The 26,527-nt window shown below is 46.9% G+C and overlaps 1 protein-coding gene and 1 long non-coding RNA gene across 2 annotated transcripts in view; both read left to right on the top strand.

Moving 5' to 3' along the window:
• LOC310767890 overlaps positions 1-26,527 on the top strand; it is a 196,892-nt gene that overhangs the window by 44,042 nt on the left and 126,323 nt on the right. The gene's annotated exons all lie outside the window — the stretch shown is intronic.
• On the top strand, positions 621-25,742 carry ZNRF1 (zinc and ring finger 1). Its single transcript, XM_083625368.1, has 5 exons — positions 621-1,137; positions 19,321-19,416; positions 22,863-22,968; positions 23,242-23,329; positions 24,572-25,742. The coding sequence occupies exons 1-4, from the start codon at positions 636-638 to the stop codon at positions 23,297-23,299; spliced, it is 762 nt and encodes a 253-aa protein (XP_083481494.1). The 5' UTR covers positions 621-635; the 3' UTR covers positions 23,300-23,329; positions 24,572-25,742.

Raw genomic sequence — 26,527 nt, forward strand, 5'->3', positions numbered from 1 at the left:
CCGGACGGACGGAGGAACAGGCGGGAGGGAGCCCGCCAGCGAGGACACCCCCGCCCCCGACGGAAAGCGGCGCCTGGCCGAGGAGCGACGGGGACGCCGGCAAGGCCGCGCCGAGGCAGCCCTCGGGCAGGCAGGGCGGCAAGGAGAGCCAAGGGAGGGCCTGCGCTCGCTCGCTCCATGGCTGGCCGGGGCGCGCCTTGACGGAGCCCGCAGCAGCTGGGGCTGCTGTTCCTCCTGCGAGAGGCCGGCCTCGCCTTCCCCGCGCTTCGCCTGGATGCGGAGCGGCAGCGCCAGAGGACCCGCGCACAGAGGCCGGGGCCCCAGCGGCGGCGGCGGCGGCGTCTTTCTTCCGTAGGGCGGGCCCCGGAGGCGGGGCAGCGCTGGCCCTGCTGCCTTGTCGCCGTGGATGAGCCCGGGAGCAGCAGCGGGCCGCCCGGTGGGGCGCGGCGTCGGACGGCGGCTGGGGCTGTTGCTGCTTGCGCTCGGAGCGAAGGAGGAGCGGCGGCGGCCGGAGCGGCGACGACGGCCGGGAGAGGATGCCCGGCTCCGGGGGCCGCTTTAGCTCCTAGTCCCCGGCGCGGGTGCCCCTGCTCGACCTCCCCGTCCACGGCGCTGCCGCCGCCGCCGCCAGCGGCATGGGCGGCAAGCAGAGCACGGCGGGCGCAACGGCCACGGGGCGCTCCCGGGGCGGGCCCTTGGCCGGCGTGTCGAGCGACGACAGCGCGGTGCCGCCGCCCGGGGGAGCCCCCCACTTCGGGCACTACCGGGGCGCGGGCGGCGGCGGCGGCGGAGGGCCCGCCATGGGCTTGCGCAGCCGCTCCGTCAGCTCCGTGGCCGGCGTGGGCGTAGGGCTGGGCATGGAGCCCGCCGCCGCCGGCAGCGTCCCCTTCGGCCTCTACACGGCGGCGGCTGCAGCAGGGGCCACCACCACCACGACAGCCGCGGCGGGAGCAGACTCGGAGCGGGGTCCCGGCGGCGGGTCGGGCGCGGACTCTACCCCTTACGCCCATGGCAACGGTTTCCAGGAGACGGGAGGCGGTCACCACAGAGACGGGATGCTCTACCTGGGGTCCAGGGCCTCGCTGGCTGATGCGCTGCCTCTGCACATCGGACCCCGGTGGTTCAGCTCGCACAGCGGTGAGTGTGCTTGTCCCCACGGTCTTGTTTCCGGGCCTCCTTTCAGACAGTCATGGGGAACCCCAAGGCTCTTCATAAAAGGAGAAGGGGAAACTGTGCATGAAATACCACCCTGCAACATATCTATAGCATCATTTATTTATTTTTTGAGGGGGACCCAAATGCATCCTCTTGCCCCAAACCCAAGGCCAGGGTCCCATTAGGTAGGCAGCAAAGATGTAGGCTTATCTGTGGTGAACTTGTCTTGCGCTTGGAGGTTCTAAGGGTCAAGTTTGCTGACACTTGAAGCCCTTGACTGGAGATTCAGAGTCCTTTGTTTTAAAGAAGGTGAGGGTGGCTGTTGTCCTTGCTTGGTGGTGGTGAGGGAAAGGTTTACTCTGAGCATGTTTAGAAGCATGCCTGTGCTCAAGGCCTGGCAAGTAGGTTTCATTTGTTTATATAATTTATGAAAGTACTTATAAATGGTATGTAGAATATCAATGCAGCATACAACCACATTTACAAGTCCCAAAAAGCATTAAATACAATATACAACCATAGAATGGTAAGGGATCCAAAGGGTCATCCAGTCCAATTTCCTGTAATGCAGGAATCACAGCTCAAGAATCCCTGACAGATAGCCATTCAACCTATCTTTAAAAACCTCCAATGAAGGAGATTCCCATCAGCTTCCAAGGGAGTCTGTTCCATTGTTGATCATGAGAAAGTTATTTCTAATGTTTAGTCAGAATCTCCTTCCTGGTTATTTAAATCAGTTGGTTTGGGTCCCTGCTTTCTGAAGCAGCAGAAAACAAGCTTGCTTTGTCTTCCACGTGACAGCTTTTCAGATATTTGAAGATGGCTTTCAGATCACCTCTCCGATCTTCTCTTCTCCAGACTAAACATGCCCAACTCCCTCAACTCCCTCACAACCACTCATAAGGCTCGGTTTCCAGGCCATTAAAAATCCTGGTCACCCTACTCTGTACATGTTCTAGCTTGGCAATATTCTTCTTAAACTGTGGTGCCCAGAACTGGAGACAGAACTCCAGGTGAGGTCTAACCAAGGCAGAATAGAGCCGTACTGTTACAGTACTTCCCTTGACACACTATAGGTTCATAAAATGACTGGCTCATCTTTGAAAAGTTTATATCAGCAAATAAGCCTTTTGACAGGAGCAGCAGTGATTTGGGGTCAGTTTGTGCCCAGGCAGCACTTTGGAGTGCCCACCTGTTTGTTTGTTTGTTTGTTTGTTTGTTTGTTTGTTTGTTTCTGTTTAGGGTTGGGGTGGGGCCTGCTTTAGACATACAAGGAGATGCACCACTATTTAAGTGGTGTTTCTTTCCTTTCCCCCCATAGGAGCCCAGGGAAGCTAATAAAAACTGTACAAATAGAATTGTCAAACAATAATTTAACCCCAACTATAGAATAACAGTAACGCTTCAACTGTTGAACTCCACTCCAGCTATTGTTGAATTGACACTGTGACTTGCCTGGTGTAGCAGCTGAGGAAGTGATTACTGGGGTGTGGAGAGACTAAGGTAACGACCTGTCCTTTCTTACGGATGGCTGGCTATGGCAGTTTTGCAAGTATGGTCTGAGGCTTTGGCACATCACCTATCAATGCAAAAGAAAGCTGCCCAACAGACCGTGTTATTATTTATTAAATTTATATACTGCCCTTCAAAGATCTCAGGGCAGTTCACAAGATAAAAATGGTAGTTCTCTTGATTAATGGACAGTATTTTTCTTTTCCTCTTGGGAAAAGAGCAGGCTTTCATTGTATTCTCCCCCACTCCACCTCTCCCTCTGTTTTGGATTAAAGCTAGAAGGGGAATGTAGTAACTTGCTTTCTCACCAATATAAGAAATGATTTGCAGCTTGTGGGCTCCCTTTGGGCATCTTGATGACCCATTATGTGCAGAATACTGGACTTAAATGGGCCTTTGGTCTAATCCAACAGATTTTTTGTGGAGCATGTTAACTTAGGGCTGTGTTTAATTGGAACAGATTTTAGAGTTGCAGGAATGTATGGCCTCTGTAAGCTGTTAAGAAGTTATGGTAGGTAATTGAGGGTGATTTTAGTTTTCAAATCTCACTCTTTGTTCCTTACCAAATTACCTGAGCCTGGGCACTTGTGGTTAGTATGCAAGACACAGAGAATGAAGATAAGATCTGTGGGGCCTTGGAAAGTGGTATTTGGGCCTACTGCCCTCAGAGGTGTGTAGAACACATATTTGATAACTCATCTGGTAGAATTCTAGATAGGTGAGCACCCCAAACAACTGGGGAGGCACCAGGTTAGCGAAGGCCATTTTAAGGGGAAGCTGAGAAAAGAAATTATCTGGGATGGAGAGTACAGAGATTTACAGTCCTGTCTTCTACATGTGAACTTGGAGGCAAGTCCTGGTAGGTTCCATGGGGTAAACTCTGATGTGTGTGTTCATAGTTTCCCTTCCACTGTGCTGCAGGGAACAAGTGATGTAAAGATGAAGCAGTGCCTCCTAGCAAGGCAATTTGCAACCAGGTTCTGTCAGGAAGTGGAGGAAGTCCCTTTCATCTTGCGAGATATTTTAGTCATCTATCTGTTGCCTGCCTAATTGATTAAAATATCAATTAGGCTAAATGATACAAGCAAATCTGATGAGTCCTGGTGCTTTCCAAGCTCATCTTCTTCCCTGTTAAATATATTTGCTACTTTGTTTTGCTTTGTCACCCTTGCCAATCAAATTCCTTCATAGTTAATGTAGTTCCTCTCCAAACCTTATGACCTGTCTTGTTTAAGAGCAGCAATGCTATATTTCTGTTTTTACAAAAGAAGAGCTCCATGTAACTGAGAAGCTTTACCATTTCTAATATTGCTCCATTCGTGGTGTCTCAGTTGGTCTGTGTGTTTTGCACCTCTGCAAGAGCAGTATGGCTACCAAGACATGCACAGAACCAACATATTATACTGCCAGTACAGATTTGTGGTTAGTTGATGCTAATTTTCTGTGGACCAGCTGGCACAGACAAATCATGTATTGTTTGGAAAATAATTGCCTGGACCAAGTGGAGTGCATAGATTGTTTACAGCCACGATGTCGTCTTCACAGAGTGCAGCTCAGAGAGAAATTATTTAAAACCCATGTATTCTGTGTCCAGATAATTAGGTTAATCTTCCAATTAATGCTTTCCATCACCTTGATATTTCCCTGAACAGCAGGGGGCTTTTCTGCTTGGCTGTATCTGTGTTGCAATATTCTTGATACCCTATTGCTGGAGGGGGAAGCTTTTCTTCCAAGGGGGGAGGGGGAGCGGGAGCACTGTGAAGGTCACAGCGCACGGGACTCATCTCCACCTCACTGGCTGCCTTTACATCTCTGACAGAAGATATCTGTGTTCATGGCTGTAAGTTCTTGGATAAAAAGCAGTGGACAGCTCCCACAAAACCTTAGTTCCTTTGCAATGTAATTGCAGCATTGCCTTGTGTAGCATTCAGAAGGCTGGCTCTTGAATTCACTTATAACCGCCCTGGGTATTTATTTTATTTTATTAATTTACTCTGGAAAACTCATGAAAAGCTGCCTTACATCAGCTCAGACAGACTGGTGATCCATCAGTATTGGCGACACTGACTGGTAGCAGCTCTCCAGGGTTTCAGATGGGGAACATGCATTCCCAGTCCTACCTGCTGATGCTACAGATTGAAGCTGGGACCTTTCATGTGCAAAGCGGATGGTCTACCTCTGAGCTACAGCTCTTCCCCGTTTACTGAAGGTGGCATGCCTGGGTTCCCCAGGGTTTCCCATCTAGGTGCTGACCAGCCCCAGACCAGTTTGGCTTCAGCAAGGCTGCTGCATCAAGCTCCTGAAAGCCTGAGTTAGTTACTACTACTTGATTCTTTGCCTGGGAGACCAAGTCCCAGTCCCCCATTTCAAGCATCTTTATCAGTCACTTTGGTGGACTCCCCAAACTCAGCCTTGCCAATAAACTGACAAAGGAGAACAGCCCACAAACTAGTAGTTCACCTGCCTGCACATGCCCAAGTTTAGTCACTTGTGACCTAAAAGACAGGTGGAGGGCCCGGCGTTTCCAGGGAAGTGTGTTGCTTACTACAGGTTTCCAGGCAAGTGGCTATTTATAAGCCAAACAGCTGGTAGCCCCTCCCTGAAAGGAGGCTTCATTGCTAAAATGGAACTTGCAGAGAGCTGGGTTCAAGCAACTTTTCAAGGGTGGTTTCTCTTGCTCAATTGCCCTCCTTAAACATAAGAACATAAGAAGAGACTGCTGGATCAGACCAAAGGGGGCCCATGTGGTCTTGCATCCTGTTTGTGCTGTGGTCAGCAAGACGCCTATAGGAAACCCATAAGCAGGACCCCAGTACAAGAGCCCCTCTCTTTCAGTTTCCAGCATCTGGTATTCAGAAGCATTGCTGCCTCCTGCTGGGTAGGGACAGCATAGCCCATCTCGGCTTTTGGCTTGCCTTTTGCAAGGGCTTAGTCTCAGTGTTTGGGGCTAAGTCCTCAATCTAGCACTTTTCTTATGAAAAAAGTCACTTGACAATTGTTGACTGTCTCTAGGTGGGGCTTCCTTGAGCAGCTGTTAGAGCTGGGTCAACATCTGTTTGCTCAGAGCCAACTAACCTTTTCTTTGGATGTCTGTGGCAGCAGAAATGGGGCAGAGGTGAACATCTAGCTAATAAGACAGCAGACCTCCAAAAATGCAGCGTTCCTGTTTTTTAATTAGTCACAGTAGGCGTTGTAGTGGATCCATATGGGTGAAGGTTGTCAGACAAGTGGTTATGGCCATTTCTTCCCAGTGAGTAGTATGACAAGGGAAGTCTCTCTCTCTTTTTTTTAAAGAAAAAGATCAGTCTGCACACACAAACACTAATTATCTGACCTGTTGAGCCAGTGTGTTTGAGGCATACCATTTACCATGGTATGCAACGGAAGTTGGGTCAACCTTGGCTTCAGGGCTTCATCCTGTGAGCTTAGTCACACAATTGATAGAGGAGATGGTGCTTTTGAGCCATGTGGAGAGTGTGTTTTCCTCACCACTAAGTACCATAAAATGGTGGATTTGGAAGGGACCCCCAAGGGCCATTTAGTCCAATTCCCTGCAGTGCAGGAATGAAGCAACCACAGCTTGACCTCTTGCATCTAGGAGTGGAGGTGGGGAGCTGCTAGCACCACCTCCAAGAGAGATGCCTTGCTTCCATGCAGGTTCCTTGCACAGAGATATAGCAAGGCCTGAGCTTCCACTGTAACTGAAAGCTTATGGGTGTAGAGCAGTGTCGCTCCAGATCCTAGCATTGCTCTGATGGAAGCTCTGCTTACCTTGCATTGGAGGTTTGAGTGCACAAAACCAGTTGTAGACCCGCAAGTGCCTTGTGATCACCATTGAGGCAGTCCCGTTTGGTGGTTCCTTGTGCTGAGCTGTTGGACAAGTGGAAGCAACACTTGCCAACCTAGCCTTCTGCAGTGTGTCCCTGTGGTGTACTGGGGATTGCTTTACAGTACAAGAAACCGCATATGCACACTAGTGAGCCATAAATAGGTCTTTTAAAAAAGAACTTGTATGGAGTCTTCTCTCGAGCAAGACCTTCCACCAGCCTTCGCCAACCCGCCGCCATCCAACTGTTCTGCACCACAATTCCCATCATCCCCAGTCAGCACAGCAAATGCTGGAGCGCACAGGCAGAGAATAACTTCCCTGGACTTGCAGTGGCTCTTCTCAGCCTTTCACAAAGTTGGAAACAGCCCTTCTGTGAGTAGAAGAGGCTCTCTTGGTTAATGGAAGGGCACCTTTGGATCCAAGCTGTTATCTTTGTTTAAAAATGTATTCTTATTGTGTAACTACCAAGGCTGGTGGTGTTATTGGAGATGTGAATGGATATGGGTCTCGGGAGAGAGGGTTGGCCTTGGGTCTGGATGTGAAAAGGGCACTGTTATTATTGTTTATAGTTACCACTGTTTATGTACAGTGTGCCAACTTCCTTATAGATTCAGGGCATGATCTGAAGACCCGTGATGCAGCAACTGTAGGCCAGGTCTGGTCAGCTTCTGGGATGGGTGATTGCTTGGAAACAGTGGTGGATTTTGGGCTCTCAAATTCCAGTGTCACCCTGGGTGCTGCTAAAATTCAGCATCCCCCACGTCTAGTGGTCCATTCTACAGCATTGTTTTGGCACCCTCTGCAGCATGGTGCTCTACCCTATAATTCCCTCTGCTAGAAAACCCTTGGATAGTTTGCCTTGAGTTCTATAGAAGAAAGGAAGGAGGTAAAAAGCTTCCTGATAGGTATTTAGAGAATGGATTCGGTTGCTGGTGCATAATCAAGTTATAGATTTCATCAAGATAATGTGCAGAATTCTAACTTTATATGGGGTGTCCAACCTCTCAGCTACACACACACAGCCAGCCATCAAAAGCACATTTGCTGAAGAGTGTTAAGCTGGTGTAGCATAGTGCTGGAGTGTTTGACTAGGCCCTGGGTTCAAATCCCCATTCAACTGTGAAGCTCACTGGGTGACCTTGGACCAGTCACTGTCTCATAGCCTAACCTACCTACCAGGGTTGTTGGGATGGGGTGGGGGTGGAGGAACGAAGGCATGCCAGTTTGAGCTCCTTGGAGGAAAGGTGGGATAGAAATCAGATGGATGGATAAATAAATATAAAGGCTTTGTGAACTAGATGTGAAACATGGGTATACCACTGGCATAGCTGTGCATTTCCTTGCTTGGAAGAAGGGGTTGCATGTGGAGCAGGAGGCAGCAGGAGTGTCCTTGGCAGAAAAAGAAAGGAGACAGGAGTCGTCTACTTTCACATAGCAAGGCCGTTTCTGGGGTTTCTGTTTTCAGCATCTGTGCTCTGCAGGAAGCAGCGGCTTGTGTGTGCGGCTTAATACTTCCTATGGGAAAGGAAATGAACAGCCTGCCAAGAGAAGCTGCAAGCTGATCATTACCTGTTTGTTGTGAACTCATTGGCTGCACCTGGTGTGCCAGATACCACCGTTTCTGAAAATTGCCTCATTTAGAGAGTCACAACCCTCATCTTAAGACGGGGCTCTTCCTATGAAGCAAGGCTGGGGAACCTCAGGCCCTCCAGATGGGACTCACATCATTTCTGGCCAAGGACTCTTCAGGCTGAAGGTAGACATAATATGGAAGGGGGACATGACTCCTGCAGTGAAAGCCCAGCTTTGCTATGTGTGGGACAATACATTCATTTTGTCACGCCTAATGGCAATCTTGCTACACTTCTCCCCAATCTTCAGGTGGGCTGCTTGCCTTGCAGAAAGCAACATGCTCATACAAAAAGCTGTATTTTTCCACTTTTATGAAGTACACATTCATTTTTAAACACAAATATCTGGCAACGGAGAGGCCTTGGTATCATGAGTGGTAGCTGTTGAAGTGGTTTTGGCAGCAGCTCACCTTTGCTGCAAACCTTCAGGAAGTTTGTTCAGCTTCTGCCCTGGAGAGGGCAAGTTGCATTTGGGCAGAATACGGCATCATGCGTGTCTCCAAACAGGCACCGCTGCTTTGCAAATGATGCATCTTTCTAAGGTAATGTTGAACCAAGATTCAAGACTGCTGCCTGGTTCCATCCAAATGTACAGCTTTCGGTTTGAATGTACAGCTGTAAAACATTTAGGCCCGAACCCTGCATGGGCTGAGTACAGCACATCATCAATCAAATGAGCACATTGGGAGACCCCTCACAGAGATACAATTCGCAGAGTAGTTTAACAATCAATCCCTCTTTCAGGAAACTCCGGGAATTGTAGTTCTGTGCAGCAAATGGGGTCTCCTAACAACTCTCAGCGCCCTTAACAAACTACAGTTCCCAGAATTCTTGGGGGGAAGCCATGACTGTTTAAAGTGGTATTAAAGGTAAAGGTAAAGGACCCCTGACAGTTAAGTCCAGTCGCGAACGACTCTGGGGTTGCGGCGCTCATCTCGCTTTAAAGGCTGAGTGAGCTGGCGTTTGTCCGCTCCACAGACAGTTGTTCCGGGTCATCTGGCCAGCATGACTAAGCCGCTTCTGGCACAACGGAACACCGACACCAGAGCAGCGCACCTTCCCGCCGAAGCAGTACCTATTTATCTACTTGCACTTTTTGGGGTGCTTTCGAACTGCTAGGTTAGCAGGAGCAGGGACCGAGCAACGGGAGCTCACCCCGTCGTGGGGAATCGAAATGCCGACCTCCTGATCGGCAAGCCTGAGAGGCTCAGCGGTTTAGAGGTGTGGATGTGGCCTTGTCTTTTCTTGGCCATGTGCCTTTCCTACTGTGCATTTTGTGAGTTGGCAATTTTTACTGTTCTTCCCCCTCTGCGCAATTGGTGTTACTACAGTTTTGGTTGTATTGGGTGTATTTTATTTTTTACCTCAGCAATTTCCTCCTTAGTTTGCCCTGTGTGTGTGCTTTTGTGTTCCTTTTGAAGAGGGATGGATTGTTAAACCATTCTGAGAACTGAGCAATTATCAATGCCTTTAACAAACTACACCTCCCATAATTCTTTGAGGGACGCCATAACAGTTTAAAGTGATACGGCAGTCCTGTAAATATGTGGTGCAAATATGGCCTGGATGCCTTTCAGTTCTTGTGGAGCAGCTCCTTGGACCTTTTTTCAGCAGGTGGCAGCTGAGCAGATGCCATTTTATTCTTGTCTCAAGAATGAGAGTTCTGTAAGTAGTTGATGCATTTGCAGCAGCTGGGAGATTCTACCCACTAGGCGAATTTGAAACCTTAATGGTGCACAGAGGGATTTCTCGGGAGTGTTTGAAAGGAATGAGAAGCAAAATGTATAAGAGAGCTTCCTGAGTACAATTGTGGCAGTGGTGGCCTTTCTGCCACATCACTGCTGGCTGAACATTTCCTCCATGAGAGGAGAAATATCCCCTGACTCTCTAGAAGCATTTATTTATTTTGGAGATAAAGATTCTGCATCTTCTTTTTCCTTGGCCATCAAGCCACTGCTTTGAACCTTTTAACAAGGTTGAACCAACCATTCTTCGCCCACCACAAAATGCCAACAACCTTGCAGGTGCATTTCTCAATGTTATTGAGCACCAGCCAGACATGCCCTTCATTTGCTTACCTTTCTTTCCCCTCCCTTCCCTGGTGTGATACTGCTTCCTGCAAACACATTGTACTGGCAGAACCAGTGTGGCATAGTAGTTAGAGTGTTGGACTAGGACCCAGGAGACTAGAGTTCAAATCCCCACTCAGCCATGACTTTGCGCCTGTCCCTATCCCCTAAGCCTGACCTTCCTCACAAGGTTGTTGTGAAGATAAAGGGAAGGGGGGAGAATTATGTACAACCACCTTGAGGTCCTTGGAGGAAAGGTGAGATTAAAATGTAATAATAAATAAAGCATAGACCCCTTTTTAAATTCTTTTAATGTAATTTTATTATTGTGAGCTTCCCTAGCTGCTTACTTCATAGAGAAAGAGTACCATAAGTTGTCAGTTTGAAATAGATAAAGCAATTTCATGTTTGGCTTGTTTCTGTGTGCTGCTAGAGTGGTTTAGAGCAGCAGGCCTCAGGTTGCCTATAATGGACAGCTTTGGCTGCTTGGTTTAGCACCTGGAGGCTGGGAAGTCAGCCACTTAGGGACCTACAAAATACAGGTCACTTCCTGTCTGCATTGCTGTGCTGTTGTAAACACATGTGCTGGTTGGCCAACCCTAATTCCACACTGAACTGTGGTCACAACTTGCATTGCAGTTTTGAGGGCAAGTGTAGGTAATGCAAAGTGCATGAATGGATCTGCTATGGCCAGTGTGTATGTATCAGATGACATTGGATCACTTTTGCGCACTAAGGAGGGCCTTTACAAAAAATCCATGCTTAAGATTCCAGTTTAGCACTGAAGATTTCCATGGAGAAGTAAATTATATGCCTGCTCGCATAACACAGCTGATCCCTGCTGTTCTGGCTATTTTTGGAGGTGTGATCCTCTCCACACAGAGGCAGGGGTCCATGCAGGTTTGGCTTGGTTTGGAAGTAAGGAGGAGCGGAGAAGTTCTGGGAAAGATGTGGGCATCACCACTGCTGTGTTCCTGAGTCAAGGGGACCCACCTTGCTTAGTGCTTAGAGTGCAAGGTATCCTAACATATTGTTTATTTACTGCACAGATATCCCACCTTTTCCTCCAAGGATCTCAAGGTGACATACATGGTTCTCCCCTTCCTCATTTAATCCCCACAACAACCCTGTGAGGCAGGTTAGGCTGAGAGGCAGTGACTTGCCCAAGGTCACCCAGTGAAGTCCCCTGGTCTCCCAAGTTCTAGTCCAACACTCCGGCAGCTTTTAAAAAGCAGCTTGCTAGGATTACACAGAGCTTGCAGAAGGTGAGGAAAGCCAGCCCCCAGCAGGAAATCGGGTTAGGTTTCCTGTGTATGGATCAGGCTTCATATGGGACAAGTGGGAGTTGTAGTCCAAAACATCTGGAGGCAAGATTGTGATGGATGGGTGGTGTTGGGACATCCATAAGTTGATGACAAAGTTATTGTAGCCTTGAATTGGGAATCCAGGAAATGAAGGCTTCTAGGAAACCAGTTTGCTTTGAAATTGAACTTGAGCTGTCTGGCATATCAATAAATTCTATTTTTACAGGGTGCTGGTGCTTCTTTTCTCTGCCCTCCCTCTCCCCATTGCTTACTCAGAATATTATGCTTAAAAATAACAAAATCCACAACAATCCTCTTAGATCCTCTTTCTTTTAGTATGTTAATTATTGTGTATATTTTGTCCTTTCTTAGTCAATCAAGTTACCTCTTATAAAATAAACATATTTTTTTAAAAATGAAGCCGATTGCTCAGTATACCCCCAACCCCCTTGTTTACAAATTACTTGTTCTCTGCTGTGTGCTTAGTATTTTCCTTGTTACAGAAGATGAACAGGTCCATAATTTCCTGAATTACCTTTGTCCCTAAAGGGCTGACAGTGGCCTGTAACAAGATCTGGGTCTGTTAGGCAATATGAATCTCTGACCCGGAAGGACTTGCAGCCAGATTTAGTACTGAATGAGAGAAAGGTGTTGGCGAAGGGCTGGGGCATAAAGGGCATGAGACTTAAGTTACTGCAAGCAGGGGCATGGGGTGAGATTCAGTGCCTTGTTGCAGCAGCCCTGTTTGTTGTTCTTTTCCTTTTACAATCCAAGGTGGTTAACATGAGAAGCACAGAATGCAAGAAAACTAATAAGAATAAGGAGCCAGCAGGTTAAAAACCACCAAATACCAGCATAAAAAATGTAAATTTGATCTGTGGGAGTGATACTGATGTAAAAAGGCCTATGTAGTACAGTCAAGCTTTTAAAAGGTCAAAAGCCTTTTAGTACACACAGATCTTACTGGCTTTCCACTGCAATATCAACACAGATCTCCTGCCCAGGCAAGGAGTCCCAGAGCAACAAAACAATTGTGAGCTTCGTAAGCTCCCTCAGATCTCTCGCTCATAAACCAGATCCCGTTGGTGGAGAAAATGGCCCGCTTTAATCACCATCACATCTTTGGAAAAGGCTTTCTTTTGCCTGCTGTTTCCCAACAAGCTGATCACTTATTGCATCACAGATTACCTGTCTGCGCACAGCCCCTGTCACACAGGCATCTGGTTAGCCTGAGCCTGCAATTCTTATGGGTGATGCTGTAATGTTGCTGCACACATTCAGCATAGGGTGTGTGTGTTATTGGGTTGTTTTTGTTTTTATTTTGATTATTAATTTTGTGTTTTCATATTGTGTTATTATCTTGGGAACCGCCATGAGACCTGCGGGTCCAGGGCAGTATACACATTTTAATAATAATCTTCATGCTGCAGTTAAAATAGCCACCTATTGATGGAATGTGACAGCACCTTACATTTTTATGTATATAGGAAGATATATACAGTACATATAATTATCATTATTTAGTTGGAGGTCACTTTATACAATTATAACTTTAAAATGAGTGTTTTATACATGATAAAACTCTAAGCCATTTACATAAAAACAATAAAAATACAGCAACAATCACTGACATTTGCATCCATTTGTTGTGTCTGCTATAGAGCAGGGGAGGGCAGATCATCACGATTATTTATGATTATTATTATATCTCATATTTCTTCCAAGGCATTCAGAGTGGCATGCATAGTTCTCCCTCTCTCTGTTTTAGCCTCACAACAACCCTATGAATTAGGTTAGGCTGAGAAAGAGTGACTTCCCTGAGAGTTTTGTGGGAAAGAATGTCAGAGGCCGGCTTCTGCTTCAGTGATGAGCATGTGGTTCTTGGTATATTGGATAAGGATTTTTCCTTAATTTATTTAAGCGATTTTTATATTGCTTAACTGCAATCGTCTCTAAGCAGCGTACAACGAATACAGTATGGAAAAGGTAAAAATCAGTTAAAACTTTAAAATCAGACTTCAGTTAAAATGCCTGCTGGAATAATAATTAAAAAAAATCAGTAAGACACCGAAAGTTCAACAGGGAGTGGGCCAGTTGTAAATACTGGTAGCTGCTTTGAGGGCTGTAGCTGAGAAGCAGGAAATAAATCTATTAAATATATAGCAGAACCAAATCTATCTTCTACCCACTCCTGCGACACAACAGTATGCTCTTGACACTGAGCTGTGACACAGGGTCTTGCCTGTAGTTGTTTACCTAAGTCAGAAAGGTACCTACTGGGTTGTGTGTGTATTTCTGCTGTAAAGGGCTGACAATAGATAGGATGATCAGAAGTGTCTTTAAGCGTGACAAGGGATGTACTGCCAAAGGGATGATTTGTTGGAATGTAAGTCTGCCATCCAGTGTTGTGCATCTGGTTGTCAACAAGCATGATTAATCCTGCTTGTGGGTTTCCCATAGGCATCTGGTCGGCCGTTGTAGGAAACCGGATGCTGGACTCGCCAAGCCATTGGTCTGATCCAGGGGGGCTTTTTAAATTGTCCCTTAAGAAATGTATGGTGTGCAGACCATCATGGAGATCTCCAGATGACTCCTTTAGCAGATGGCTCCTTTACCATCATATCACGGCACCATGGCTTTTTCCTGCTCGGAGGCCAAAGAAAGGTCAGCATTGCTGTGGGCTGTATGCACGTGGTGGTGGCTGTGATGGCACCACTGTGCAAAACCTAAATAAACTCTGCCTGGGCATGCCAAGACCTTGTCCCTGGGCTACTGGCCAGCATTCCAGCCTGTGCTCATCACCTGCGGGTGTCAGTCAAAGCAGCGTCCTAGCCCTGCCCTTAGGGGAATATAGCATGCTGTTGACATGGGCTGTTGGCTTTTTTAAAAAGAGTATGTGCATCCTTATTTTTATCCTGTGTCCCGATCCCAGATTGTGGCAGAATGAGCAGCCTTTGTTTGAACTTGCACTTCAGGCGAAAGCAGCGCTGAGCTTTCCCCTCTTGGATGCTCTTTCCCTCCCATTTTGAGGGGAATCTCCTTTCCTGCTCTTGGACTGCTCACACCTCTTTGCGTGTTCCAAGGAAGCAGGAGTTGGGAGTCATAGTGTGACAAGTCAAGGTAGCTTATCCTGAAATAAAATGTACAGGTAAATGGTGGTGGTGGGTAGTTAGCCATGCACTCTGCATGCTTACCCCAAAATCACTCTCACAGATCCGATGCTCCAGCTGCACTTGGTTATGCTGTGGGAACTGAAACTCACAGACCTTGTTGACAATGGCTGTTTCACTTCTGCAATTAGTCCAGCAACAATCCTGAGACAAAAAGGGGGCTGGAGACTGCGTCTGAGGATGTTGAGGGCTTGAGGGCACAATTAACGCACAGTTAGCAAAATATGCATGTACACCAGGAATTGGATAATATAAATTTGGATTTTGTTGCATGTGCTGTGGCTACCACCCTCTGATCATGTCTCTCCCTCCCTGCCCCGCCCAAAAATCAAAATAAAATCCCAGATCAGCCCACCACCGAGAGACAGACTTTACTTTTCCAATTGATCTGGATAAAAGTTGAAACCAGAAGAATTAATCTGTTTCTTGAAAAGCAGATAGAGCTGAAGTGGGAAAGAGGGTCAATCTTCCAAGTTGCTCCTTCAGCATCTTTGTACTTCTCAGGGGACAAAGGGGTAGCCATTCTTACACACCTCATGACTCAGGGGGCAGTGAGTTTGTAGGGACTCAGAGGCCTTGAGGATGTCAAGAGTGGTATGGTATGCACGGCCGCGTATTGGCAAGCCCTAATAATACACACACGTGTAGCATAAGGCTAAGTCAGCAATTAGACTCGCCAGTAGGCCCATCAAGTCAAAGCAAGTATTTTGCCTTCCCAAGTCTATGCTGCTAGTGCCATCCTTTACCAGAACTTTAAGCAAGATGGCAGCAGCACAGGCACCAAGTTGCACCCAACATTGGGGGTGACATCCCGCCAAGCCTCCTCTGGCCTCTAAGATTGGGGCCGGGGGGCTGAGTCCCATCCCAGCAGACATTTGGGGGGGGGAGCTATAGAGGCCTCAGCACCATAGAGTTGGCGGGCCTGGGCAGCAAGGACATTGAGGGCAGAGGCAGCCAGCATCTGTCTCCAGCCACCTTTGTGCCAAAAGATTGCGTGTCTGCATACTGGTTGATTTCTTGATTAATAAAAGGACTGAGGCAAGTGTGTTGCTTTCAGGGCTGTGTACATCTGCATTTGGATCTGGGAGGAAAAAGATAGGCTTCAGAGCTATAAAAATAGAGGATGGTTGCTGGGTGACAGAAACGAGCCGCTCCTGGTTGCCCAGGTGAAAGCCAATATCACGTGTCAGTTGTCTCTTCCTCGTCAGCTTGAGTTTGTTTTCAATGGCATTTTCGTTGCTACGTGGCTGGCATAATGTGTGCATCAGCCTGGACTGCAACCTGCTTCTAAAAGGGTATGGAAATACTTTGTGTCTCGAGGCACACTGGCTTGTTGATGTTCCAAGTCTGTGTGAGAACCGGGAACAAAATGTTTGCCTCCTTTAGAGTAGCTGCAAGTGATGCTGTGGCATCCCTGAAAATGATCTCCCCAACAACAACACTAACATGTCAAAATGGTCTGTACAGTGTGACGCTTAGGTGTCTAGAATGTCAGCCATGAAAGTGTTCAGCATCTCTTAGGTGTCCATGTTGTAACTTCTGGGTTAGCTGTATTTCACCAATAATGCTTCTTCAAGAATTAAAACTGTGTAGCTTTAGCTTCACCACTTTTTGAGCTCACCTCTTTTTTTGTGCAACTGTGGTCTGTGGTCTGCGAGTGATCCATGAACTTTGATCAGGTGATCCCTATCATGTCTGCAAATATACCATAAAAAATCATACCGCATCAAGCACAGTGCAGTACAGTTGATGCTGCAGGTCTGCCAACCACAGCTGTATACCATACAGTTGTTGCAAGATTCATATCCTGAAATGTGGATTTTAAGGGGTGCAGGGAACACTGCATTTACACACACACACACACACACACACACACACACACACACCGAGCTTGGAACTATCGTATGGAAAATTCTAGATCAGGCTCATTTTCATATCCCTTTAATTGATAAGTTACTAGAGATTTAATTGATTGGGGAGTGCAGATTGTAATAAATAGAGCTGCAAGCAACTAGTTTGTTTATTTGTTGGAACCACTTTAAACTTGCTATATTAGTGAAGTGAAAAAGAGAGGGAAAGATATTGCGAGAAGTGTACAGAAACTAAAAGCTTTAAAAGGTTTTTTTACAGCTTAAAACACTTTCAACTGTTATAAACATAGTCTTTTGTAATATGCAAAAGCTTTTATGATATGCAGAATTATTCTAATCAAAGTTATTGTCTGCTTTTTAACAGAGCATTTAATCTTCTGAAAAGTCTTTAATTGGCTAGCAGCCCTTATTTCCACACATCCTAATGAGGGCTTTTAAAACGGGAACAGACCTTCCTCATTATCCCACAGCTAGAAGAACTATTGATCTTGCAAAATTGTAACAAATATATTTAAACAGCCTCCCATGGCTCAGTTTGTAGAAATCCCCACTTTCTTGCCCCACATCTCTGAGTTCCTGAAAACTGAAGTTCCTGATGGGGAGGGTCCATGTTTGCTACATAGCTGCAGAAAGGGGTAGCTTTATGGATTAGCATTATTTAGAGTGGCCTTCCCCAACCTGGTGCCCTCCAGTTGAGGCCATGATGGGAGTTGCAGCTCTAAGGCTCTTGAGGGTATCCAGCTGAGGCTGAGTGTTATCTCTGAAGGTTCCCAGGTGACATTAGCCATTGCCTCCAAAGGCTTATGCCATGCAGAACACTTCCTTGGGGGGCATGGGTGAAGGAAGCGGGGAGTTTTTTCCTTGGCAGTTTGTGACAGGCATAAGAGGGCATAAAGGTAAGCAGTTCCTGCTGTGCTCACTCAGGGCACCTGGCATCAGAAACCATTATTCGTACAGTGGTACCTCGGGTTAAGTACTTAATTCGTTCCGGAGGTCCGTTCTTAACCTGAAACTGTTCTTAACCTGAAGCACCACTTTAGCTAATGGGGCCTCCTGCTGCCGCTGCGCCGCCAGAGCACAATTTCTGTTCTCATCCTGAAGCAAAGTTCTTAACCTGAGGTACTATTTCTGGGTTAGCGGAGTCTGTAACCTGAAGCGTATGTAACCTGAAGTGTATGTAACCCAAGGTACCACTGTACTGCGTTGATTGACAGTCCTTAGTGTTAACCTTAACCTGCCCTGGCTCTTTCTACTCTTGTTCCTCTGGTCCCGTACTAGGAATAAGTTCCCATTTGGGAGCCTGTCCAGCAATTTCTTTCTTAGCCTGGGGACTTGACAGGCTGAAGCTTTTTTTTTTTCACTTGGAGAGAGATGTGTGTCCAAGAGGCAAACTTTTGGACCCATTGCACTACTATATTCCATGTTTGATAGAAAAGCATAAAATTTCTGTAGCCAACTGAATGCAGGGGGTTGCTGTTGTTTTCTTGGAAGCGCACATTTAATTTTGCTTCTGACTGGACTAAGAATGTTCATCTCTAGACCCAGCTCAAGTGAGGCATTCACAATAAAAATGAGTACTGCTCTACAGGTTTACTTTTTGTTTTATTTTGTGTGTTTCTAGTTCATGTCTCTTTTGTAGGTTTATGTGAAATGAATTTGAGTTTTCAAAAATATTGTTATTAAGGGAAACTTAAAGGGAAAAATACGCCTCCACAGTTTGCACGACCCATAAAGACAGACACAACCTATCAGTCATGTATTGTGGCCCACCAGGTATTTGGCAACTATCCTGTGATCCTAGTCCAGGAAAACAGCAAACACTGGAGTTTTGTAGGTCCCCTGATAAGCTGGGAATTGCTTGGTGCGTCACCAATTGTGTAGGCCTGATATAGATTTATGGTATATATGTTCATGGTAAGAAATAGAGATATTTGTAAGACTCGTAATGTGACTTTATTTTCTACCTGTCTTGCTAATATTCCTCCTAAGAGCACTAAACTTCTTTCATGGGCAAAGGCCAGCCATATGTCCTGGTTCTTCAGGGAGAAAACAACAGAGCATCTTGTCACCCCTTAAATACAATGCTGCAATAAACTTGTTTGTCTTTAAAATGCTTCAAGACTCTAGTTTTGCTGCAACCCCTTAGCTTAGGCTAATTCTCTGGAAACATTCATAGGGGGCATCCAGGATCAGGTGCTGCCTTTGCTCATACGTGAGCATGAAAAGATTGCGCTTGCTTGCTTCTTGTTTTTCAGGAAAGCCTTGTGGCATATTCCAGAGTTCTCTCCTTCCGTGTCCTGTCCTTCCTTCCTGTGCCCTCTCTGACTGCAGCTGTCTGTCTCACGCGGCCGAAGGGCAGCGCAGAGGCATTTCTTGGGAGGTGCACGTTCTTTCCCTCTGTGGTAGAAAGATGCCAGGCTGGAGAGGGCCTGGCCCATGAGACGTTTTTGAGCATGTTAGGAATACAGTTACAAAGTCATCCACAAAGAAAATGATTACAGAGCAGTTGCTCGTATGCAGAAGGTCCCAGGGTCACTCTTGACGTGTCCAGATAGGGCTGAGAAAGGGTTTGGTTTGGTTATGGAAATCAAATCTGGCACTCTTTCAGCTGCACCTTCCCTTACAGGGTTGCCTGACATTTAGTACATGTGACCTCAGTGAGATTTTAACTTCATGTCAGGTCTGACTTGGCAGGAGGCGGCTTCCTGTGTTCCTAAGATGGTGTCAGAGTCAGCATCCCTCTCTAATCCACATGTCCTTCTCTTTTGCTCCTTTGTAGGTTTCAAGTGCCCCATTTGTTCCAAATCCGTGGCTTCCGACGAAATGGAAATGCACTTTATCATGTGTCTGAGCAAGCCCCGCCTCTCCTACAATGGTAAGTGGGGGCTTTTGAGCCCCATCTGACTTGCCTGTTGCCACCTTGTGTTCTTAACCAGCTCACCTTTCTCAGCATCTTTCATGCAAGCCCAAGGGTGAACAACCAGACTTGGCTGGGACTCCAGCTCCCACCAACCCGAGCCAGCATGGTCCAATGGTCAGGCAAGGTCAGAGTTGTAGGCAAGCAGCAGCTGAAGGCACCAGATTGCCCAGACCTGAGGTCAGCTGTCCAGCAGCGAGCGTTGATACACCATGTCGCGTTCTTCCAGCCTGGGCTTTTGGTGACGTCACCTGTGCTCCTCAGAACTGTGTCGGCTTATGTGCTAAAAAATACAGAGAGAAGTATTAAAAACTGCTGCCTGGAAAAATAAGTACTAAGCCATTTTTTACGCAATGCACTCTCAAAAGATGCAAACTGAGTTTCTGGGATTTCCCCCACACCTGCTTAAATTCTTCTGAATTAACTCTGCAGCCATAAGGACTAGAAACTCTACAATAGAAGGCTTTTATGTACTGGGTATCAAATCCTGTTCTTAGATAGTGTTGATTGTGAGCTCATTGTGGGGGGTGGGCATGCACTGCCCTCCTTTTGCTGCTGGAGCAAAGGCAGTAGTCTAGCGCTTGGGTGGGTGAGTGTGCATGCATGCATGGTTGGTATAGACCAGGAACCCCAGGTGATTTCTTCAGCCTCCTTTGCAGAGCCAGTGACCCGCTTCCCTCGCTCAGGGCACTCGCTTGCTTTCTGCTTCTCACACAGAGAGCAGTGCAGGCTTTGCTCAGGGCTGCTGCAGTCACTGCTTTGCAGCTCAGCTGGCTCTCAGCATGGCAAGGGGGCTGGCTGCTCTCTCCCGCCCCCCAGGAGTGATGAGCCGGCCTGCCCAGCAACCGGGGTGTGGGGGGGCAATGGCTTGACCGGCACCTGCTCCAAGCTGTCGGTGCCAGGCTGCATTAGTTCCCCAGTGTCCCTGACGCTACACAGGATCCGCCCAGGCTGTGCTGGCAGAGACGGCGCCAGGCAGCTCCTGAGGCTGCAAGCTAGAAATCAGGTCAGGAGGAGGAGCTGGTCGCTCTGCATCACAGCTGGGCCTTCCCCAGCCTGCCTGACAGCAGCCTGCGATAGGGAAGGCAACTCCATCACTCCCTCCCCACGCAGAAATTTCTCAGCCTGCCAAATTGAGCATAGCCAGAGATGGTGCACCTTACGCAGTGGTGCTGGAAGATTAAATCCGAGCTGCCTTCTCTGCTGCCCTCCCCATCATGAGGATCCCTGTTCTTCAGCACCCCACCCCACTACCCCAATAAGCCCTTACCATGCATTCAGACTGCTCTTACACAGGGTTGTGTCAGGTCAGGCAGCGGGGTGGGGGTGGGAAAAGTGGCAGGGGATTTGTGGAAACAGCAGAACTGCAGTGCTTAGCAACTCATCCAGTGCCCCCCCTTGTCCTCACCTTTGTTGCCTATTTTTGGAGCTGTGAAGCAAAGGAGGGCTTTCACAGAACTGCCTCCAGGCATCAGACAGTGGGATGCTGGTTTCCTTTGATGCCTCTCAGTGTCAACCTAGCAGCCTCTTTGGCCTGCGTTTAGTTCAGAGGCTTCCAGAGGAGAAGAATATTGCACTATTTGTTAGGGCTGTCAACCGAGTAATGATCTTCACCGGCTTCCAAGGAGCTAAAGAATTACATGATTAGATTTATGCACACTTAACTAGTGCAGTGGCACAAAAGGTGCTTTTAGCATGGCAAGCGCAGGTGGCAATTTCTATTTTAGCATGCAGACTCTGCATATAAGAAGAGAGAGAAATGTTACCGCTTAATGTTTCAGACAGTGATTTTTACCGCTTTTGCTCTGGATCCTCTTAGTTTTTGTCAGCTTATCCGGTTAGAGAGCACAATAGCCGCAGCCTCCCAGAGTGAGTGTTCCTGAAAAGAGGAGTGAATAATCAAAATGAGTTCTGCAAAATAAACACTCCTTTGTAATGTTATGTTCTGATTGCAGTAGGAGTGTGATATCCAATTCAGACATCACACTAAACCGTGCTTAGTCTTCCATAACAATGGTTTGTCATGATATCTGAATTACATTTAATCAGATTTTCAAGACAGTGCAACTTCTCTATATAATAAGCTGTCCAGAGTGTGATGAGGAGGGAATGGGCCTTTTTAGTAGCACCCACCACCAGGGTATATGGAATGTTCTCCCTGGAAAACTTTCCTGCCATCAACACTGGTATCTTTTTAGCACTAGGCAAAGACATTTCCCAGGCATTTGAGTGCTATTTTTTTTCATTTGACAGCAGTTGATGGGTGTCCCCTCCCCTTGGGGGTGCTCTGTATGGTTGGTTGGACAGAGGGATTGTTTTTCATAGTACAATAATCTTGTTTTGCTTTTAATTATTTTGTTTACTACTATTTCCAAGATGTTTTAAGACATGGGTAAAGTGACTAATAAGCTGAAATGATAATCAGTGTGAAAATATTGCTTGGGCTTTTCTCTTAGCACTTGCCTGTGACTTCCTTTGGCTTGGATGTCTTCTTCCTAAAGCATACAGCACAATCATTGTTTGTTTTGTAGGTAGCAGTTGGTTTATTCCCTTTTCTCATTTCGTGATCATAAACAAACCTTCTGTTAACCTCAGCAATTTCCAGAGATGTGTCTGGAGAGACACACCACCATCTTTGGTCCCTCTGAGTTCTGTTTTGCTTTCCTTTCCCTTTCAGCAGGATGCTTCTTGTAGCGTGAGCAAGATTGGTCTGTGAGACTAGCAACGTAGTAATAAAAACTAGAATAGAAGCAAGCCACCCTGACATGTTAACTCTCTGTGGGTAGGAATGCCTTTTCTCAAGGAAGTGTTTATGGTCCACCACATGAGCTCTACCAGTAGTCTGAACCTAGACACAGGCTTACCATCTCTATGAGGACTAGGTCCCAAGTCTCTAGACAGATATCCCATTGCCTTTTCGTAAGGTCCTCCCTCCGAGAGCGGTCAGGAACAAATTAGTTGGCTCTCACATTCAAGATCTGTACAAAGAAGCCAGCCCGTGTCCCCAGCTCACCTATCTAGATGTGCTGGTGGTAATCATTTGGTGCCCTTAAAGAGAGAGGGGATCTCTCCTGCTTGGTGGCTTGGAGACGATTCTTATCTGCACAAATGAACAAGTAAGTGACTGTTTACAATATGGCCACTGTTGGGCTCAAGATGACTACCTGTGGAACTGCAGTGTAGGGGAAGGCATGCTCTCTGCAAGACCAAGGTTGCATGAGAAGAGGGACTTTGTAGAATTAGCCCATGGACAAATCCAGGAGTGAGAAATTCTGTCTCTGTTATGAGCCCTTACAATCTCCTTCTTGAGGCTGGTTGTCAAGGTGGCACAGGAGGGTAGAAACCCATTTCTGCCTGGTCCTCATTGCTCATCCGCCTTCTCTGACCTTCATTCCCCCCTGCAGATGATGTCCTAACAAAGGATGCAGGCGAGTGTGTCATCTGCCTGGAGGAACTCCTGCAGGGGGACACGATAGCCCGGCTGCCCTGCCTGTGCATTTACCATAAGAGGTAGAGTATGAAGAAGACCTGGGTTCAGCAATCTCTCCCCATACAGTTCCATTGTGGGACAGCAGGGCTCCCGCAAATGGCCAAACCTGCCCCATGGCACCTTCATATGGGTCGCAGAATTCCTTGGATGCTTCTTCCTCCTCAAGCCCCTTCTGCTGGGCACATGTGGCCATGCTGCTCCTCATCCACGCCCCCCCTTGTGGAGTTAGGGCAGGTACCTGGCCTCAAGGATTCCCCTGTTGTGGAGTCTAATAACCACCTTTTCTTCTTCAGTTGTATAGATTCCTGGTTTGAAGTGAACAGATCCTGCCCAGAACACCCTTCGGATTGACCCTGGCAACGCTTACTGACCTCTCCCAAGGTGAGGCTTTGCTTAGAAAGCTTCTCTCGAAACATCTGGAGGCCTTAAAACACCACCCACACTTCTATTTATTACCAAGCTTTAGCATGCAGTGTTTACAAAAAAACAAGCAGAGTGCAACCAATCAACAAACGCTATCAGTTTATCCAACACTATATTTTAAAGATAAGAACTAACCCCTGAGTCATTCTTTACCCAATAGATGAAATTTTAAAACAACCAAAACATATTAAGCTGACAGAACTTAAAAGAGGTGTCAGCCCAACAAGAAGATAAATCTGATTGATGAGTAAAAACCAGGATATTCAGAAATAGTTTTGCAGTGGATGAATATGACTTGTCTGCACAAGCTGCAAACCCTCATAAATGCCCCGATTTTTATTTGCTTGTATGTGTTAATCTCTGTCAATTTCTCTACTTAAACATGGAACACATTTCTACAAACTACTGAGCCTTTCAGGGATGTCATCAGCAAGCTGTTTACTAGTTAAGTCAGCCTTTGGTGCTGTTAACAAAAAGCAAGACACCTGTAGTCGACTGTATACTTTTCAGAATTATTTCTAAAAGTAGCATTGGGTCTTCTGCAATAAGCCAGAGTTTCATTAATGTGGAAAAAAAGCCCAAGCAAGTATGTGTTGTGTTTCTTTGCAATGAGGAGGGGGCCTTTGATGTTCTCAGGGTATCATGTTGATGTACTGTCTACCAGTTAAGGTGACACTCTTTGGTGGGTTGACAAACCACATTTTACAAAAAGCCTTGCCATGCAGAAACAGTTCCCTCAAATTTTCCTAGGCTACTTTTGTGTTTAAAAACACATCTTCTGCATGCATATTTTTATAGCATCTACATGATGCTTCTCCTATATCCCCCGCAACCTCAATTCAATCCAGATTTTCCATTTCCAGGAAAAATCCCATAAAGCAAAAAAATAATAATTTTTGACTAACAACCTATTTGTGATATTAAGCTCCTGTATGGAAGTTTCCTTTTTTCTTTCTTTCACTGAAAGGGTATTTTACCCATTTCAGAACATGGGGTACATTTGTCAGAATACCCATAATGGATTTCTTATCTCACATGGAAGAATACTCTGGTTTTGTGTTAAGTTTAAACTTCCCTTATTTTGTGGGGGTTAAATGTGTTTTTCCTCTGGGTTGGTGTTGTCAAGAATTTGCTTTCCTCGACTTGGGCTCACTTCTCTGTGCACATGGCAATCATTGATCCTGTCATTTCTCTCAACAGGTCGTCCCGCCATCCATCTCCCCTCCCCCACCCAACCTCCTCTGAGCAGGCTCTGGACCCCACTGGGACGACGGTGGGGATGAGGGGCTTGTGCTAACTTCTCAACTTAAAAGGGCAGACAAGAACCCACCCCAAGAGAAGCTGCTGCCCTTGCAGGGCTACACCTTGGCAGCCGCCAGCCTGGGTCGAGAGGAGTGCCCGGTGCCAGAGCCGGCGGCCGTCGCCCAGCGGCGCCATGATGTTTGGGCCAGACCTGGTTGCTAGCCAAACGGAGCATGAGAGAGTCACCCACCATTTGACAAGGACTCGGCCCTTCCTGCCATACGCGGGTCACACTTTTGCACTGAAAAGGTGATTTCCCAGCCCCCCTCCCCTTCTCCTTTTCACCTCCACCCCTTGGAAAAGGAAGAGGAAACAACAGACCCCCCCCTCCCACCACGCCTGCCCCCTACCCTCATCCTGCGGAGGAAAGGGCATTTTCTGTCACGTTTTTGAAGGCGTCGTAGGTTTGTCTTTCAAGTGTTTACAAAACAGCCATTTTGTGTCAACTGATGTGTGTTCCTGGTGATGTTTACAAGACTGCTTCCTCTTGGCCTCCTGGCTCGAGCCGCTCCGGCAGTTGAGGAGCCAAATTTCCCGAGACCCTTCTCTTCTCCCTCCTGCCTCACCTAGGGACACCCCCCACCTTCATTGCCAAAAGTCCCCTGGTTTCTCCTTCCTCCCTCCCCTACCTCCTCTCAGTAAGTCTTGGTTTGAACTCCTGACTCTGGGGCACCTTCAGGGGCATATTCTGAAGGGCTGTTTGCCACTCACAAGTGTCCTGCTAAGATGCCTGAACCTTTCTCAGCCCTGTGTGGAAAACAAAAACAACCGATTTTTATTAAAACACACACACACACAAATGCGCGCACACAGACACACACACAGACACTCCTCCCTGATCCACATTTGAGCACGAAGCGGAGACCGCCTCAGCCATGGGAAAAAAAGCCCCTGCCCCGGTGACCTCCATCCAAGCAGGAAAAGGTATCTGTATTTATATAGTAAAAAATTTAAAAAAATAAAAAAATAAAAAAATATTCAAAGCTTGGGAAGGGAAGCTTCCCCTATTAGTCAAGGTGTTTTGATATGGTATTAAATAATGTTCAATAAAATAGTCACTGTTATTTTATTTCAGTTGTATTCTTAGTTGTGTAAGGGCTTGGGATGTGGTAGGTGTGCACTTTTATCAATTCTTTTGAGCCTGCAGCTCTTTTTGGTCACTTGTTTCAGCCAGAAATGCTACTACAAGGTAAGAAATCCCCAAATGGCAAAGTGATCGCTTGGAGTGAGAATATCGGAAGGGGCTTCATGGAAACGAGTGGTCCAAACCATGGTTTAGCGTGAACAAGCCAACATGTGGGATCCCGGAACAAAGATTGTGGCTGCTGTATTCTTCTGCTATTGCTGCTGTGCGACGTGGGGCTAAGCCATTGTTTCATTGCTTGTTGCTGCTAAACCATCGGTTGGCCTAGCATTACCTGTAAAATGGGGTCAGTGTGAGTTGTACTGCAGTATGTAAATGTCCCATGGACTGCAAGAAGATCAAACCTATCCATTCTGAAGGAAATTAGCCCTGAGTGCCCACTGGAAGGACAGATCGTGAAGCTGAGGCTCCAATACTTTGGCCACCTCATGAGAAGAGAAGACTCCCTGGAAAAGACCCTGATGTTGGGAAAGATTGAGGGCACAAGGAGAAGGGGACGACAGAGGACGAGATGGTTGGACAGTGTCCTCAAAGCTACAAACATGAGTCTGACCAAACTGCGGGAGGCAGTGGAAGACAGGAGTGCCTGGCGTGCTCTGGTCCATGGGGTCACGAAGAGTCGGACACGACTAAACGACTAAACAACAACAACAACATGTAAATGTGTGACATGGAAGCTTCTGTCACTGATTGGCTAAATTGCTCTGATG

The sequence above is a fragment of the Podarcis filfolensis genome (genome assembly GCF_964270895.1).
Source record: "Podarcis filfolensis genome assembly, chromosome: 8".
Lineage (NCBI taxonomy): Eukaryota > Metazoa > Chordata > Lepidosauria > Squamata > Lacertidae > Podarcis > Podarcis filfolensis.

Bases quoted from the DNA above. Each gene is read 5' to 3' on its own strand.
- ZNRF1 (XM_083625368.1), top strand. From the start codon at position 636: ATGGGCGGCAAGCAGAGCACGGCGGGCGCAACGGCCACGGGGCGCTCC. The intron at 19,417-22,862 runs GTAAGTGGGGGC...TCCCCCCTGCAG, and splicing joins GCCCCGCCTCTCCTACAATG to ATGATGTCCTAACAAAGGAT. The intron at 22,969-23,241 runs GTAGAGTATGAA...TTTCTTCTTCAG, and splicing joins CTGTGCATTTACCATAAGAG to TTGTATAGATTCCTGGTTTG.